Below are 17,500 nucleotides of genomic sequence, written 5' to 3'. Positions count from 1 at the left end.
GTGATTATAATACCAATGATTGAACACGTGAAAAGTGGCTTTTAGAACAGCAGGTTTTCTTAACGTCATGAAATGGATAAAGCGAACTCAGCAATAAGGACCAACAAAGAAACAAAGAAGCAAACACCAAACTCTGGAGTTGCTCTACTTATAGGATAGAGTGCACATAAAAACAAATCACATTGAAGATGATTAAATCAAAAGTTGGTTCAGTTTGATGAGAAGAGAGGAAATCGGAGAAAAAAACATCTCGGAGAAGGGTACAAAAACAAAAACCCTCATCCCAAATATGATGCCGACTGCGGGCCGAGAATTGAGCTCGGAACACACAGATAGAATGCGAGTGCACTTAATACTGCGTTAACACTGCTATTATCACGGGGCAAACCCCAGCCTTGATGACACCAGCTTCTTGCCCGCCTCTAACCGATTGAGGTATGGAACTCGGTATGTTGAAAGAGGCTCAATTTTGAGGGGCACAAATGTCCGCACACACAAACGAATGACAATGTGCATAAAAGCGAAATCGTTTGCGACAAGTTTAAGTGCCTTGGTATCTGTACCTCAATTATGGTCCCTTCGCAAGTGATACCATCCCCGATAAAGCCTGCTCTACAGGAACACGTGACACCGTTACCTGAAGATGAAGGAAAAAAGAAAAGACCCTATAGCGGAATCTCTCTTTCTGAAAAAGGCCTTAATTTTACAAAGAATGCATACACCTTATTCCAAAATGGCCGCCATTTAAATATTCTTTTGTTTTTATTCAAATAAGCCCTTGATGCCTCGTTCTTAATCTTAAAATTCAAAAAAATATTTTATCTTGAACGAGGCAACATGGGCCAATTTGTATCCGCATAAATCAGCGGCCATTTTGGAATAAGGTGGATGGGGTCATTAGCGCTTTTGTGACCTAATAATTACACAGTCATTTTTCCAATCAAAGAGACCAAAAGTTACAGGGAAATGCAAGGCAATGGCTCTATTATGGAGATCTCCTCAGTTGCATGCTGGTTCTTCTCCAATGGGAGAGGATGGCACATATCTCACTTATGGGGTCAGATTTAAATCTGGGCCGCACGGGGGAGGGGAGGTGGCGGTGAGAGCTCTTATAACCCACTGCACCACCAGTGTTCTTAGAAGTTTTGTAAAAGAGTTTTAAAAGGAAGTTATAATGGCAAATGGCGAAGTCGCAAACGAGACACTGAGCCCACACAACAGTAGGTTCTCCCGGTTTCTGTAGCACGAAGCGGTTGAGAGACTAGGGAAGTTAAGCAAGCGCGTTTTTGAGACGCGGACGGCATCCGGAAGTGACCTGTTTTCCCTTTTAACTTGTCTTCACACAACCACATTTCATTGTCAAGTTTCTTTTCTCCATTAGAGATGATTAGTATAAAAATCTGGGAGACACAACTGCCTGGCACGAGAATTGGTCTCTTTCGGTTGCCGTCCGCGTCTCAAAAACGCGCGTGCTTAAGCTCCCTACTTACTACTCCCCCCGGAACGGGATGCTAGTCTAACGAAGGGTTATCCCCTCGCAGTATGTCGCGGATAACCATTTATACACCTGGGTGGAGAGGGACGGTGTAGAACAAAATTTATTGTTGAAGTATACATCATGGTGACAGAGCTACTAAGCCTCCAATTATACCGCCCCTGGGGGCGGGGGTCTGGCGCGTGTAAGCGCGTGCGCACTTTAAATTACCGTTGTCGACGCAATCCGCATGGAGAGAACATCCTCCATGATTCTGCGCACACGGTGAGTTGGGTTGGTGTGGCTGACATGTTGGGCCAACTTGATAAAATCCAACTTTACATCGACAGCGTCTTGTTCCCTGGAAAGGACACCCATTAGGTGGTTACATTATTCCTTAAAACATGAAAAAGCTACAGATCGTAGAGCAGGGTTTAACTAACGCTGAAGACGTTTTTTGTTTTGGCGGTATATTGACATCAAAATTTTATGCAAATTATTTTGCCATCTTTGTTCGTTCTATTGTTCTCTTAGCCAATTGTGAACGATGCCTGGACCAAGAAATGTCTGTTGCACCCTCTTTTTATTAACAGCGGTTTTCAGCAAACAATGCTTTGTGATTGCACCAAAAGAGAAATATATTAGAGCGAGTTTAAATCGAGTGTCGTAAAACCAAAACCATTAAATCCAATCCAGTAAACCAATCAAAACTCGAAGTAATTGCTCGTAGCCGACACAAAGCGCGGGAAAATGTGCACGCGCGACGAGCCACGATTGGTTTTGGTTTCGGTTTCACCTCTGATTGGTTGAAAAAGTGGCGCGAGAACTTTGAACCAATCACTGAGTGAAGTAATGCAAAACCAAAGCAATTCGCTAATTACTTTCGACACTCAGTTGAAAACCGCTCTAACCCCAGTAGGTGAAATGAAAAGATATGGTGACTAGGAGATACGCGGAAAGCCAATCAAAGTTAAAGAAAAATCAAATTTCTTTTGCTTGCCGATTGGCTCACTTGACTGTCTTCGTCTTCTGTGATTGGCTTCAGGACTGGCAGCACTCAATTGAAAATCGCACTTTTTAAACACATTTCAATATATTTGATGCTCTATCAAACTCTATTTACTACTTTTTATGGGTTAAACCCTTAATTTGACGTCAACTAGCTTTTTTTAACAACAAATCTGACTAATGCGTGAATGCACGCATGGCTGCGTGTTCGATTGTGTGGTGGAGGCAAAATATTGAAAATCTACGTAGGCTCACCGGTCCAGTAAAGAGACACTTGGAATTAGCGCTGCAGCCTCCATTATTGGTCAAACACTCGTCAATCATCTCGCAGTAATAACCATCACCATGGTAACCAGGTTTGCAGGAGCAATTCACAGCTGTTTCCGAGCAGACAGCGAACACGTGACATCCACCGTTATTTGAATCGCAGCTCATAGAAGGTGCTGAAAAAGACATATGTTATTCACCGGCCGGGAGGTCCGTATAGGGAAAAACTGAGCCCGAGGTCTCGAGTACGGCCAAGGGCCGCAGGCAGAGGGCCGTAATCGAGATCGAGGGCACAGTTTTTTAATGTAACAGTTTTTGCAAAGCTTTTAATGATGGTCGTGCATAGAAAACAAACGATTGTACTATTTGAAACGATTGTAACGATTAAACTAAGTGCAAATTTCAGTTATTTCTATTTCCGCTCAAAGTGATATGCTGAGGAACTATGAAGACAACAAAATGCCGTAGCACACTTGAAACATTTCACAGAAAATTGTCCATTACATTTAAGTACACCTTGCTTCCGGGTTAACATCTTTAATATACTATGAAAATGTGCATGTATCAAACCTGGACAGGCAGAAGTGTTATTGCGGCATCTTTCACAAGCCGTGCCAGCAAATCCTGGATTACATTTACATTCACCGCTTCCTTCGAGTCCGTGTGAACAGTGCCCTCGTCCACCACAGGGAGACTGGATCCCACCAGGACAAGCTGTCAAGACAGAATAGACAGCAGTTTATACACTTCCCTCGCGACCACTATCAGTGTGGATCGCCATGAAATGACATCCTTAGCTAAAGATCCTCGCGGATAATGGGCGCAATCTAGGTAGTTGCAAAGACGCCTTAAAAGAACGCAGGTTTGAACGCGAGACTCGCACTTATGACCTAATTTTTTTAATGTCCGTCAGTTTTCAAAGAAAATGCAACAATTTGACGGAGCACTTGCATGATAATCCCTTGCGTTCTTCTTGATGTGTATATGTAATCTTCGGCGTTTGTTAATTTGAAGGCGTTGTTGAGTTACTGTTAGTCCTTCCAAATGCCCGGTCTCACCTGTTAGTTCTGTCAAAAGGAAAGCGCCCTAAGATATCTATTCCATATATAAGAGCACCCAAGAGAAAATGAGGGGACAGAGAGGGAGGGTCAAGGCGTTGGCCGGGATATGTTATGTCCACGAAAGTTATTTTTAGACGAGCGGAAGTCTTTGTTCTAGCGGAAGTCTATCTTCCGAGACGTCCCAATGCAGTCTTGCTTCGCTCTCAGGTTCTTAGTGAAAAGAGAAAATGATGGCGCACGTGGAAGGCTTATGAATATATATTTTCTTTCAAACATCGGACCGAGGTTGGCCTGCATGCGGACGTCTCGGAAGACTTGCGCTCGTCTAAAAATAACTTTCGTGGACATGACATATCCCAAGGGCTGGACCGGGAGCCTCCTTCTCTGTCCCCTCATTTTCTCTTGGAGCACCGTAACTTACCAAAACAGCTTGGTCCATAGTAGTTTTCACAGCATCTTTTGACCTTCGTTCGCTGTAAACAGATTGGCTGACAGCCCAACAAATCACCATTGTAGGTGCAGTTATGATTTGTTGTATCCTGTTCAAATGAATCAGAAATATTGGAAAGTGGTTTTGACCTTCGCTCGGAATTTCAAATTCTAACCATCTACTGCCTGATGCTGTAACAAAGTGACAATTTGACACTTGCCTTAATTTGCTGTTCGGATACGTGATTCCCCATGAGAATACAGCTGCTTCGAGAAAGGTTGTCCAAAAGAGGCGTAAAGGCCGGGACACACTAGGTGACAAGTCGCAGCGACATGTCTCTGTGACAAGTTGCTCCATGTGTACTACTTGCAAAACAAATCGCTGCGACACGACGCCTGTTCGGTGCACACGCAGTGATCTCGTATGAGGGGGAATGTGAACTAGTTTTCTAATTCAATATGGCTGACCATATGACGCTCTCTCATTGGTTCATTTATATTTTGTCGCAGCAACTTGTTGCCGGAAGTGTACACACGATGCGACAACGCTGCTTTCGCTAATTTTGTCGCTGCGATAAGTCGCACGAATTCAAACTGGTTTGAATTCGTGCGACTGATCGCAGCGACAAAATTCTGCCGCAGCGACAATGATTTTCATGAAATTAACCGTGTCACACAAGGCGATTTGTTGCGGCGACTTGTCCCCGCGACCTGTTGCAGCGACTTATCGCCTAGTGTGTCCCGGCCTTAAGAGAGTTCGCGACAATGCCGAAAGGGAGTATGGGGCAGTATTCAATATGTTGTGAACGCCCGGAATCGAAGATGCCACGACCGGACAGTAAAGACCTACTATGGCGAGCTATTTGGATGAAATAGTTCTTAGGATATAGCGTTGATGAAGAGGCAGTACGCGCAGAGTTATGTTGAAGCTCTCTCCCGCTATCACGATACCAAAACACGTCCAAGAACAAAAGAGTTCATTAGCAAAAACGATGGCTCTGCACGTGCGCAACGATTTTTGGTACATTTCTTAAACTTTCTCTACAAAACATGACATAAAATAAGCAAGGTTAAATTCTTCAGCATCTTGCTCTCTTTGTGAATTCTAACCGTTTGTTTCTAATTCATGGCCTGGATCATTTGACTCTCACTCATATCTCAATGTCAATAACACAGCATGAGCATGTATTTCTAAGTGACGTTGTCGATAGCACTGCCGTCATGTTTTCGTTGACTCAAACTGACGGTTTACCATAATCCCTTTCGGCATTGTCGCGAACGCTTTTATGCTTCTTTTGCACAACCTTTCTCGAAACAGCTGTATATTTAATGCGCGATACAACTATGTTCAGTGGGACACCACCACGACACAAGGGGACTTCCCGCTTTTTGAGAACTGCGTATAGCCTTTTTGGCTTCCTTTTTTACTGAACAAATTTCCTGTTATAGAGATCCAAGGTTTATTTTCCAAATCCGAGCGAACTACATTCTAACCATTTAGAGATGTTATCAATCACCGTGGCAAGACTCAGTTATCTAGAGGAAACCGAATGTTGGTCTGACTGTGGTTCAAACCAGCTAAACAGTGTTGATGTCTTGTTTCTTGACAACATGTAAGAGAGCATTTCACAAGCAATATGAAGTCAGCTTTACTCACAATAAGAGAGGTGTCCTGTGGACAGGAGACTGGAAGGAAGCAATTTCCACACTGACCCTGAGAAAGTGAATTAATTCGAGAAGGTTACCAGGGCGTGTTACAATGATGTTAAGGACGGTGCCTACTAATTCAAAGGTATTTTTGCCCCGGTTTATGATTCTGCGGGAAATGTAGATCTTAACAAGTGTTATTGTAACCAAGCATTTTTCAAAGATAATTCATGAACAATATTTGTAAGAAGCTTTACAATACAAAGGCATATATGGCGTTCTTTCTCAAATTGAAGCTTACCGGTAATTATCTCTGAAAGATCTACTTTCTCCGCATAATTTTACACCGCGCAAAAATATCCCTGTATTAGTAAGCATCACCGATAGGAAATTCGAGCATCTCGAGATGCGCAGAACGTATGCGCAATAACAATAGTAGGCACCGCCCTTAAGGCAACAATGATTTGTAACGTTGGGCATTTAAGAACTGGTTCATGCTTACCGTGCGCTTTTCGAGTTATGGATGCATGCGATAAGTTTGGAGAGCTCAAGAGAAGCAACTTTAGCCTCCTACGCTTCTGATGATAACGATGTTGACGATGATGACGATAATTACGATGATAATGATGATGATGACGATGATTATAATGATGATGATGACGATACTGATTACGATAATGATGACGGCGCTGACGACAATGACGACGACAATGACGACGACAAAGACGACGACGACGATGACGATAATGATTACGATAATGATGACGGCACTGACGACAACGACGACGACAAAGACGACGACGACGATGATGATGATGATAATGATGACGACGATGATGATGGTGGTGATAAAACGTAACGATGATTATTTTGATTATGATGACAAAATGACGATGATAATTGAAATGGATGCAAGGACCTTCCGTTGTCTCTCAGTAAAAGTGAAGTTACTGACAAAAGGTCGAAGAAGTTTTTAAAAAAAAGTTACCATAACATGGGATTCTTTTATTTCATCGCAATTGCCACCAAAGTGAAGAGGGATAAGTGCTTTATCCACTCCAAACGCTATTCCACCATTGAAAGCCACGTCTCTCGCGATGAGCTTGCTTTCACCGTTCACGAATATATCACCTCGTCCCCCTTTACAGGACACAAACAGACTTGACCTTCCTAACGTCCTCAGCTCCAGGCCTGCACCACTTCTCAGGAAAGACTGCGTACTAAAGTCGGACTAAAACGAGAACCAGCTTAACAGGTTAATTTTTCACCAACCAATAGGATTTTCAACACTTGAGTGTGATGATTTACGAACGCTATCAAGTAGTGCAAAGTGGGTTTATCTTTTGAGTCTGTAATTCAATATTTTCAAGGTGGTTATAACTTGAATATATATGAGTGAAATTCTAACGTTTGATCATTCAAATGAAAGCTACTGAGCAGTACTTTCCTGCGGTGCTGATTATTGCATGTATTGCAAAAGGTGGTGTTAACTTTTTGAGTCTGTGGGTGAAATCCTCATGTGTGCCCATTCAAATCAAAGTACTTCTTTTTAAGCCTTAAGTGAAATCTTTACGTGTAACCAAAGAATATTATCTTGATATTTGTTATATCCTTCATCTAGAGTAAACCTTTTTGTCAAATATTATTGAATCTTAAGATTATCAGCAATCAATTAACTAGAATCTCAATCTGCATTCCACTGTAGTACGTCACATCTTTATAATAGAATCATTCAGTCGCTCTTCTACATTGACATTATTCTTAAATATTAAATATTTCCTTTCGTAATCTTTGTAATTGTCGATGAGTGGACAAACTTTTCATTGTAACTAGTATTGTATGTGATAAACGTTGTTGTTTGTTGTTGTTGTTGTAGACAACTCACCTGAATATTTATTACTAACTTCTTACTAACCGAGCACGAGGGCCGTACTGGGGAATATTGGCCCGAGGTCGTGGCAGTACGGACCGAGGGCAAATATTCCCCAGTACGGCTCGAGCTAGTTTGGTTAGTAAGTAGTTTATTATATGGTTTTGTAATTACCTTTTGCTTTGTTTTTGCAAGCCCGTAATCGGCCCGTGGGCATTACGGGAGAATAATGCCCGACAACTCAGTCACAATTAGCCAATCACAGCGCGCGTTATATCGGCTACAAACACAAGCCATGTAATAAAACATGGTATTGCTAACTTGAATCTATGAGTGACATTCTAATACTTGATGGTTCAAATGAAAGCTACTGAGCAGTACTTTCCAGTGGTTTTTACTACTTTTTATGCCTTTGGTGAATTCTTTACAAGTAACCATTCAAATGAGAGTAGTGCTCTCCTGCGATGGAGAATTGCAACTTGACAACTCACCTGAATATTTACTACAACATGGTATTGCACAAATTGGATCAGCTCTGATAAGTGCGAGTCGGCATTCAGTTTTGCCGATATGTTATGTGGCAATGCTCTGATGGCATCGTCGGTCGGCCAGAACATTAAGAGAGGTTTGTTGACTTGAACTTCCAGTGTGTTTCTCAATCCTGCACGCTGGGTGAGAAACAAACAAATAAACAAACATATAAATCCGGGTGAACTGTGAGGTGCTGTGCGTAAAACTAGTGTCGACTCGAGCACTTGTGTCCAGAAATACACCTAATTACATACACGCCCAGTTTATATGGAGAGAAGTTGTCCATGATAGAAGGGTCACTCGCTAACCCGAGTTACCCTGGGTGAGCCAATTGTTCCTACATTTCCTTACAAAACGCGGCGAACCGTTTATATTGCAAAAAAATAGTTGGCTCGACTAGAGGGGTGACCCTCCTAACGTTTTTTCCAACCAATCAACTTTTTTTTCATGTAAACACTTTGGCTCGCCTAGCCGGGTCAACTCAGTCAAGGCAAGATGATTAGATCAAGCGCATGCGCTCTCTTCCCAGTCTCCTGATGATCGAAACTAAGGGGGGGGGGGGGGGGACCTCTTGACTCGGGAAAAAGGGCCAATGCTTTTCTCATATAAACGCTCGCTAAAGTTGATTCGGCTGAGAGGGTGACCCTCTTACCCGAGACAACTTTACTCCATATAAACAGGGCTTAAGTCTGAGCATTTGCTACACACTTCCAACAATAAGGTAACGATTAGGGTTTAGGGTTATGGTTAGGGAGGCCCAGTGGTTAGGAGCCGTCCGTCCAGTGGTTCTGATGCCAGTATCTCAGCAGAAGCTCATGACCGTGAAGCGTTTAACTCTGGTTGAGAGCTGGGGTTTTTTGAGTCAAAAAATTTCCTTATTTGGATGTAACGTAGCTCGTGCATTTTCCCGCGCGTGCAGCTTCGATCTTATTTTTGTCCATATTTGGGCATAAAATTGGTGTCCTAAAATCCACAGCTTTGTTCCAAGGAAAAGAGGTGCAAGTTACAAGCTTCAAGGTCGTCAAGCACCAAGCATCAATAAAGTTTGTAAAGTTTGTTTGTATGTGCTTCTGATTGTATACAATAGGACTCAATGTACCCTTGCAACGCATTTCACCTCAGGTAGGAACTCAACGTTCCACGTTCCGTAAAGTCTGTGGCTTTATGATTATAAAAAAGGGTTGTAAGAATGAGTCTGCGGTTTATACTCCTTATCAAAAAAGACTAGAAAGTTTATCATTTGTAGGTGAAGTTACAAAGGCAATACTTCGTTCTCAGCGACTTCAAGACAATGAATATTTGTCCAGCCGTATATGAACCCACGACCTTTCCCAAGGTAGTCCAATGAACTTTGAGGGGGAGACGTGACCCAGTTGATACCAAATTCTATGACTGATTTCGACTATTGGATTTGCTATGATTCTGGCATAGCTTTAATTAAACCTGGATGATGCCAATTTTTCGAAAAATTATACATATTTTACTAACCTCGACAAGCTTCACGAACTCTTTGTATCCAAGTGATCTAGCCACGTCAACAAACGAGTCCTATGGTGTACGAGAGCAAAACAATTTGCTTTGACAACAATTCATAGATGTTACTTAACTCGGCGTGAGGTCCGTACTGGGAAAATATTGGTCGAGTTCCTTTTTGTGCAAGTTTATGGACCGAGCCTGAAAGGCGAGGTCCATAACCTTGAAAAAAAGGGAACGAGACCAATATTTTCCCAGTGCGGACCGAACAAGCTAGTTCAATAAGGTTTTGATTGTATTGGCTCTCTTGCGCAGGGTTTTCTATTCCTTGAGTCTTCAAGTGTTTATAGCCAAACAGAGCAAGAAAGCCATCACTTTCCTGACGGTTCTGGAAAGTAAAATTCGAACTGGAACTCTGACATGACTTACTACTTTCTCGCTTTTTTCTTTTTATGTCCGAGAAAATGTCAACAGAAAATGGGAACAGTTTGGCAACCTATATACGCAGCATCGTGACCGGTCCATCTTAGCGGTACGTACTGCAAAATTCGGACCGCTCAGAAAATCAATCAGAATTCTCCTTTTCATCTCGGACCACTTTGCCTATATAATAAAACACAATACGATGCAATGCAATAGAGTGCAAAGAAATGCAATGCAAAGCAACTAAATGCAATGCAACGCCACGAAATACAATGCCACGCAACGAAAGGCAATCCAACGCTACGAAATACAGCAATAGAGACTTTTAATCTACGAAAGCGACGTCCACAAAAACGTCACTTCAAAATATAACTTTGCAATATCGTAAGTCTTTCGCGATTGTTGCATGTGGTTCGCGTCGTACAATGTGGACGAAACATCCTAAAAATAAAACGATACCAGCGGTTTCAGAGTAAAAATAGAGAATTAAAGATTCACATTTGTAAGCTCGTGTTGTCGTCAAAACCTTAAAGTCCCTAATACTATGAACAACTTGGCGCTGGCGGGAGTCGTCATACGTACCATGGTACTGCCTTCTGGCGAGGGGGGTGGGGTGAGCACGCTATCCAGTTTTATCAAAATTCCATTGGATGCCTCATACGCTCCAACAACCCTGGACACATTTCCAAAGCTGTCAGAAAAAGACGTCACGTTATCCTGAAAACGAAACATGTTAAGCATTAAAACAGAGAAGTACAAAAGTTTCATTTCGACGAATTAGATCCTAGCAGTATAGCGAGACAAAAGACTATTTCGACGATTCCGCGGCCATTTCCATTTATATTGTTTAAAAAGATATTATGAGATGCTCAGGGGTCAAATAGACCAATTTCGATATATTAAAATTCAGTCCGAAACAAAAGGCATCATCCCGAGTATCTGGGGAATAAATATAAGGATTTGTGTGAGTTTATTCCCCAGAGCCTCGAGATGATGCCTTTTGTTTCGGACTGAATTTTAATGTATCGAAATTGGTCTATTACTACAGATATATTTTGACCCCTGGGAATCCCATAACAGCTATTTGAACAATATAATTTAAAATAGCTGCCGTATCGTCGAAGTAGGCTATTATCACATGATCCTAGTCTCTTAATCGCTCAGTGGTAGAGCGTCCGCACTAGTAATCGGAAGGTCGTACGTTCGACTCCTGTTCACGAGTATCCCAGAGTCACATCTTCACAAAGTCTTCTATAGCTCAGTGGTAGAGCATCCGAACCAGTATTCGGAAGGTCGTAGCTTCGATTCGTGTTCGGGAGCACTCGGATTTTTCCGGAGCATCCCCGAGTCACCATCGATAAATGAATGTCTTCATTTCATCCATTGGGGCTTATATATGACATCTCTTTCGGTGCAATAATTGGATTATTGTATTAAAGCATTTAAGGAAACAAGTATGTGTTGTGATTTCACGCAAAAAAAAAACAGAGTTGGGTTATCTGTATGTTCTGTTGTTGCTTTTGATGACTGTCACATTGACTACCTTTTTTTCCACTGTAATACGTGGTCCAAGCAAAGTTGTGAGGTTCAAGTTCACAGAGTCGCCGCCAATGAAGGACAAGAATCTCACGCAGCTTATAATGTGGTACTTCAGAAGCATCTCTTCTGTGCTTGGTGCTGGAATAACACTTCGACGCTACGAAACACAACAAAACATTGTTAATATTGTGTTCAAAGTCGTCAACTAACGCAGGACTAGGAGGGTACAACTTCATTATTGCGACGGAAAGCCGCAAGAATCTGGAACAAAAAGTCATCTTCCATATCGGCACCCTTAATCCTCACGGTATTAACGAAGGCTTTTCACTTAACTAATATATTCCTATTTTTCACGTTGCCATGTTACCACCAATAGCGTAGCTCCTACTCAACTACAAAAACTACACGTAACCCATAATTCCTCGATTCACTCTGACGAAGGGCTAACGCTCAAAACGTCAGCTTTTAGAATATGATCTCTGTACGGTGGCCAATTTACATTATCAACTCTGTTGATAAAACCAAATTTTTGTATACTTCTTCCCCACCGACGCAGCACCACAGTTTCTTTAGAAAATACCCCCTTCATACTACTTCATTGTATCTGTGGAACGGCGTTTTCACAGACTGAGTTATTTTGAGATTGATTTTCCCGCAAAACCATGTCAGAGCTTTCCAGCCAATCACAAGTCTTGCATGAGAAATTACTACCCATAAGATTAAAAATGGTCACTCGTGCAAGCCAAACCTCGCCAAGAAAACAGCTTGATCAGTGAAAATGCAGTTACATAGACCTAGCATTGGCTTAGTATTGGTCTAGTATTGCCCTAGTATTGCCCTTGTATTGGCCTAGTATTGGCATTGGAGTTGTAGCCTCCTAGTTATGGATTCCTGACCAAGGGTAATGTTGACAATAAGTTGAATTCCCTTTTATGCTAAGGATAACAGACTCCCAATTAAGAAAGAGAGAAACAACGCAAACGTACATGTTTCTTAAAGTGAGAGCTGTTATAATAGTACTCAAAAGGTTGAGGCTTTTGGGAGCCGTGTGTCTAAAGCAACAATAGCCACCTTCAGATTGGACAACGACGACGATTACTGGTAGGAGTTCTCAGTTTTGAGACCACGCGCGCATTTCTCGAATTTTCGTTCTTTAAACGTAATGCGCGTGCGCAATACAAAAAACCTCGTAGTTGTAGTCGTTCTCGTACTCCGAACTGAAGTTCGCTAATTCCACAAGTGAGGGGAGCAGATGGCTATTTACAAAGAGTGGTTGAGACGGATCTGAGAGTCAGATATCTCCATAGATGCGCGCAATTGAATGCTCGCCGATTTTGATAAGCGGCATGAGGTGTCCCCCACTGGTCTTCGCTCAACTTCAATAACACTACTGTCCGCTATGAATGAAGACAATTCACGTCACAAAGAGAACTTTAACCTCTGGCTCTACCTCTCCTCAACTAAACATAAACTGCCGGATTTACTCTAGCCATAACACTTATCTTATTGTTGGAGAAAGGTAGCAAATGCTTGGAATATTAAAAGGACATTTCGTGTTGGATATCAAAATTGGGAGTGCATCTTGTTGTCATTTGTATTTCTGGAATAAAGTGAATCAAGTCCGTGGTAAGGGTTTGATTTGAACCCGGTCTGGAGCTCTCCGCCACTTTGTGCAATAGTGTACTCCTTGCTTGTGGCATTTACTCTATAGAACGGTTCTCAATTGAGAACAAAAGAGAGACAAAAAGCAAATGCAATCGAGAGCGCCTGCAAGAATTTTCCCGCGCTTTTACTTTCCTACGACTGGCTCTTTTTATTCTTGGCATATGCAGTGACTGGCGAGATGAATTTCTTTGGCTTTACTTTCACTCCGCTGCAATAGAGGCCGTTTCATCATATTAATTGAGTCATGGCAGATATTACCTTTCGCGAAGTTGACTTCAACAAAGCATCGTTAACAGGTGCTAGAAGGTTAAAATGGCCGTGTGAGCCCAAAAGCTTGTCCAGTCCATATTTCTGAAATCAGGAATGGAGATTTATGAACAATCACATCAATGCAATTAGTTATATCTCTGGCCCCAGTTGTTTTAACTTTATCCAATGGATAAGTCATCACCCAGAGAACAAAATATATTCTACGTTGCACGTTGGCCACTTAAAATCTTCGCACGGATTGAAACTCTTAGATAATGATTTAATCATCGAATAAATTTATCCGTCCTTTGGAAATATGACTGCTGCGGACTCGGCTTGTCTGCAGATAAAATAACACAGCGTTTAAAAGAACAATGAACAATTTATGAAGGAGGCTGACTGTGAAATGAAGAATCAGCAAATCGAGGAAAGTGGCACCAGCCGAGGCGGATAGCACCTTGAGATATACCTCTTACTAACGGACTTCGAGGTCCGTACTGTAAGTTATGGACCGAGTTTTTTCCCGTTTTATGGGCCAAGCGGGAAACGCGCGGGCCATAAATCAACGAGAAAAAAACGAGGTTAATCCGGCGCGCGGGGCAAGGGAACTAGTCGAAGTCAAGCGGAAGGTTCAACTGCCACAAAGATTGGGGTGTCAAAATCCGAAAAACTAAATCTTCTTGGCTGTTTGAAATAGTTGCTTGCAAGATTCAAACAGTTTTACAAGTTTATGTAACAGAAACGACGTGAAAAACTTGCTGGATAATGTTTTATCGAAATTTTAAATTTAGTGGGCAGTACAGCGGGCTATACTGTACAATGCGGCTCGCTAATTTAGCCAATCACAGCGCGCGTACTATCTGATACTATGAAATAGAATTCGATGATTCTTTTGATCTTGTTTTCCAGGGCTCTAAAACAGTGCACTCTATTGAATTTCTCGCTGTCCCAAAATGCATTAAAGAGACAACGCGATCTGACGTAATTCGTCAATTGGACGACTGACCACTTACAAGAAAGAGCAATACATCTGAGGCAAGCAAAGTCAAAGAGATATTTTGAATTCATAACAAGAGCAATATTAACGTTTATTTTCTATGTATTTACCGTGAGGAGCCTGTTCATCTCGGATAATTGTGGGTCGAGCTGGAGAACCTGAAAAACAATAGTTTGAACGTTGAATGAAATACTAAATGAAATACAATTACCTGCTCCCAACAGAGTGGCTTCATAGCACAGTTGGTAGAGCATTGCACCGGCATCGCAGAGGCTCATGGGTTCGAATCCCGTTGGAGTCATCTCAATTGTTCAGGTGTCTTTTAGAGACAATTGCTTAAAATTATGCAGATATGCGCGAGGATCATTTATATCTTGAGTTTGAACGTTGCCAATAAAATTTACCACAAAGTCATGTAATTAATTGTCTGTCTAAAATCAAACGATAGATGTGGCCCAACAAACTTTACAAATTAAAACCATTAAATTTACACAGGATTTCAATCTTCGATCAAACGCGGCTGCTGTGGCATCTACACTTCACTTCACCGTAATGGAAACAAGAAAATCTTCGGACTTGTTAACAAATAACAATTACCTCTCTAAAACTGAGACCTCGAAGTTTCAGTTTTTCTTAACCAACCTTTTTTCATTTGCCTGAATATTTTGATATTGTGAACACATTTCAATCATTATTTATTTCCTATTTCGTGCAAACCTCTGCTATATCACCAATGCAAGTGAATCCGTCACCAACATAGTTCCTTCTACAGACGCAGTTCCTCTGGTGTGGCCCAGTTTGTGTGCATTTAGCTCTGGCGCTACACCCTCCATTATCCTGAAAACATGGAACAACAATGATAACGATAACGGTAACGGTAACGATGACGGTGACGGTAACGGTAACGGTAATGATAACGATAACGATACAGCAAAACAAACCTCTTTAAAAAACCCAACTGACCGAAGGCAAACCAGTTGGCTATTTACAAGTGCAGCTGAGAAGTTGAACCAGGGCCACGCTGCACCTCTCAAGAAGAGAGGCACATATGACAGGAAAAAGAGTAACACGACCAAAAAACGGAAACACAGGATTAGAGGACAGACGGATAGCTGGATAAACAGATGGACAATCGAAAATGCGAACGGATAGAAAGACAGGGAGACTGGCTGCTACTGAAAACATTATTTAGACAAAATGACGGACGGAAAGAAAACAAAGCAAGAAAAGACAGTATAACACAACAAAGCACACGTGAAGCGACGCCAAGAACTCCCAACATACTGTCTTTCAGTACGATTAGCGCAGCTAACCTAAGATTAACAACCCACGAACATCCACGAGTTTACTTACCACTTCACAAGGATCTACAGCTAGGCAAGATTTCACACCATCACCCGAAAAACCCTCCTTGCAGAAACAGCTCCGCTGGAAAGAGAGAAGATATGAAAAGTAGTGAAAGGGGCAATGTGACAATTTTCTAGCCTTACTCGGAAGGCTGAAAAATCGTTCTTTTTATGAAAAGCATTAACTATCAAAGGCTGAATTTACATCGTTCATAAGAACTTTCGGTCGTATTTTTCTTTAAGACTGGATTGAAATTTGTAAACAAACACCTATTTTTTCCAGAGTGGGATACAATAATTTACCATAGATGGCTCATTCTGCTAGAATCCGCATTTAGTATCTTCCTTCATTGCCAGAAAGTAATTTGAAGGCTGAGATAATACTTTCTGCAAAGTTTAAAAAAATATGTGGAGTGTATTCAGAGCCACCTTAAAAATTCGAGAATTAAGGTGGCTCTACATAGTTTTACCCCGGCCAACTAATCACTTCTAAGCAATGAAAAATCGGGGTCACCGCGAAGTTTTGGATGGACTTCTTGCTTCTATGGTAACCAATTACTTAACAATAATCAGCGTACCTTGTAAAATCAATGATTGATGTTTCATATGGTACCATAACACTACCGTTATATGAAACAATGTAGTTACTTTTAGTAGTACAGTTTCTTGAAAAATTTGAGCCACCATAAAACAGTGCAAATGCCGTGAGACAAGACACGGTCACCTCAACGTTACAAGCACTTGCTCTCGTACAAGCATCTCTACAAAAATGAGAGAATGTCTCCTTTTGACATTTCATCTCAAAAAGCTATGCTGAAAGTTTGTAACCTGGGGCCCGTTTCTCGAAAGTCCCGAAACTTTACGGGTCATTTTCGGGTGTCAAAATTCCCTTTGTATCTCAAGAACGGAGAGAATTTAAGTCGTCAAACTTCACAGCCATGTTTCTTTTTGTTACCTTGAAAGCATGTTGGAAGATCGGCTTTCCAAAACAAGCGGTTGGCAGTTTCACAAATGGCTTTTCGGGCCCGAAAAGTCATCGGGACTTTCGAGAAACGGGCCCCTGAACCTGATCACCCGAGCTAGTAATTAATAGGAAGGTTGTATGCTCGACTCCTTTTCGGGCGCACTCGGATGTTTCCTAGTGTTCCGAAGACTTCATCGGAAAAATGAATCTTTTCTTTTGAGTCACTGAGGTTAATATCTAACAACGAAAATACCCCTCCTCCTCACCCCAGGGGCAATGTCATGTTATTTCTTTGTTGCCTACGAGCCTTGTGAACAACGGTACAGCATTGACTGAGTGGGTAGGGGTATACCAGAAAAGGGCTTTTTTGGACCAGGAACCCACCAGTAGGAGCATCCAACTGGCTTCGCTAGGTGAGGTAGCGTTTTTCCTGACCTATCTATTTTCAGATATAATTTGTTTGAATTTGCCGCCCTAATTAAAGGCGTTCCTTAATTAGTCCGAATGAAGGGGCGATCCAAGATGCCGGTCGAATGCGGGAAACAAAACTCACAGTT

At 41.8% G+C, this 17,500-nt stretch overlaps 1 protein-coding gene across 2 annotated transcripts in view; it reads right to left on the bottom strand.

The window, feature by feature from the left end:
• The window catches only part of LOC138011628 (stabilin-2-like), a 100,918-nt gene that overhangs the window by 19,873 nt on the left and 63,545 nt on the right, over positions 1 to 17,500 (bottom strand). For both annotated transcript variants that reach the window (XM_068858735.1, XM_068858736.1), the window contains exons 43-57: positions 15,987 to 16,061; positions 15,351 to 15,470; positions 14,744 to 14,791; positions 13,646 to 13,738; positions 11,727 to 11,879; positions 10,766 to 10,900; positions 9,776 to 9,835; positions 8,248 to 8,424; positions 6,875 to 7,117; positions 5,897 to 5,953; positions 4,232 to 4,349; positions 3,320 to 3,463; positions 2,738 to 2,925; positions 1,706 to 1,835; positions 564 to 637 (exon numbers count right to left, since the gene is read on the bottom strand). In XM_068858735.1, the coding sequence (XP_068714836.1) occupies positions 564 to 637; positions 1,706 to 1,835; positions 2,738 to 2,925; positions 3,320 to 3,463; positions 4,232 to 4,349; positions 5,897 to 5,953; positions 6,875 to 7,117; positions 8,248 to 8,424; positions 9,776 to 9,835; positions 10,766 to 10,900; positions 11,727 to 11,879; positions 13,646 to 13,738; positions 14,744 to 14,791; positions 15,351 to 15,470; positions 15,987 to 16,061 (1,815 nt within the window). The remainder of the gene's footprint in view (positions 1 to 563; positions 638 to 1,705; positions 1,836 to 2,737; positions 2,926 to 3,319; positions 3,464 to 4,231; positions 4,350 to 5,896; positions 5,954 to 6,874; positions 7,118 to 8,247; positions 8,425 to 9,775; positions 9,836 to 10,765; positions 10,901 to 11,726; positions 11,880 to 13,645; positions 13,739 to 14,743; positions 14,792 to 15,350; positions 15,471 to 15,986; positions 16,062 to 17,500) is intronic.

Source organism: Montipora foliosa, chromosome 7 (genome assembly GCF_036669935.1).
Source record: "Montipora foliosa isolate CH-2021 chromosome 7, ASM3666993v2, whole genome shotgun sequence".
NCBI lineage: Eukaryota > Metazoa > Cnidaria > Anthozoa > Scleractinia > Acroporidae > Montipora > Montipora foliosa.
This window is presented reverse-complemented; position numbering and strand designations above follow the sequence as displayed.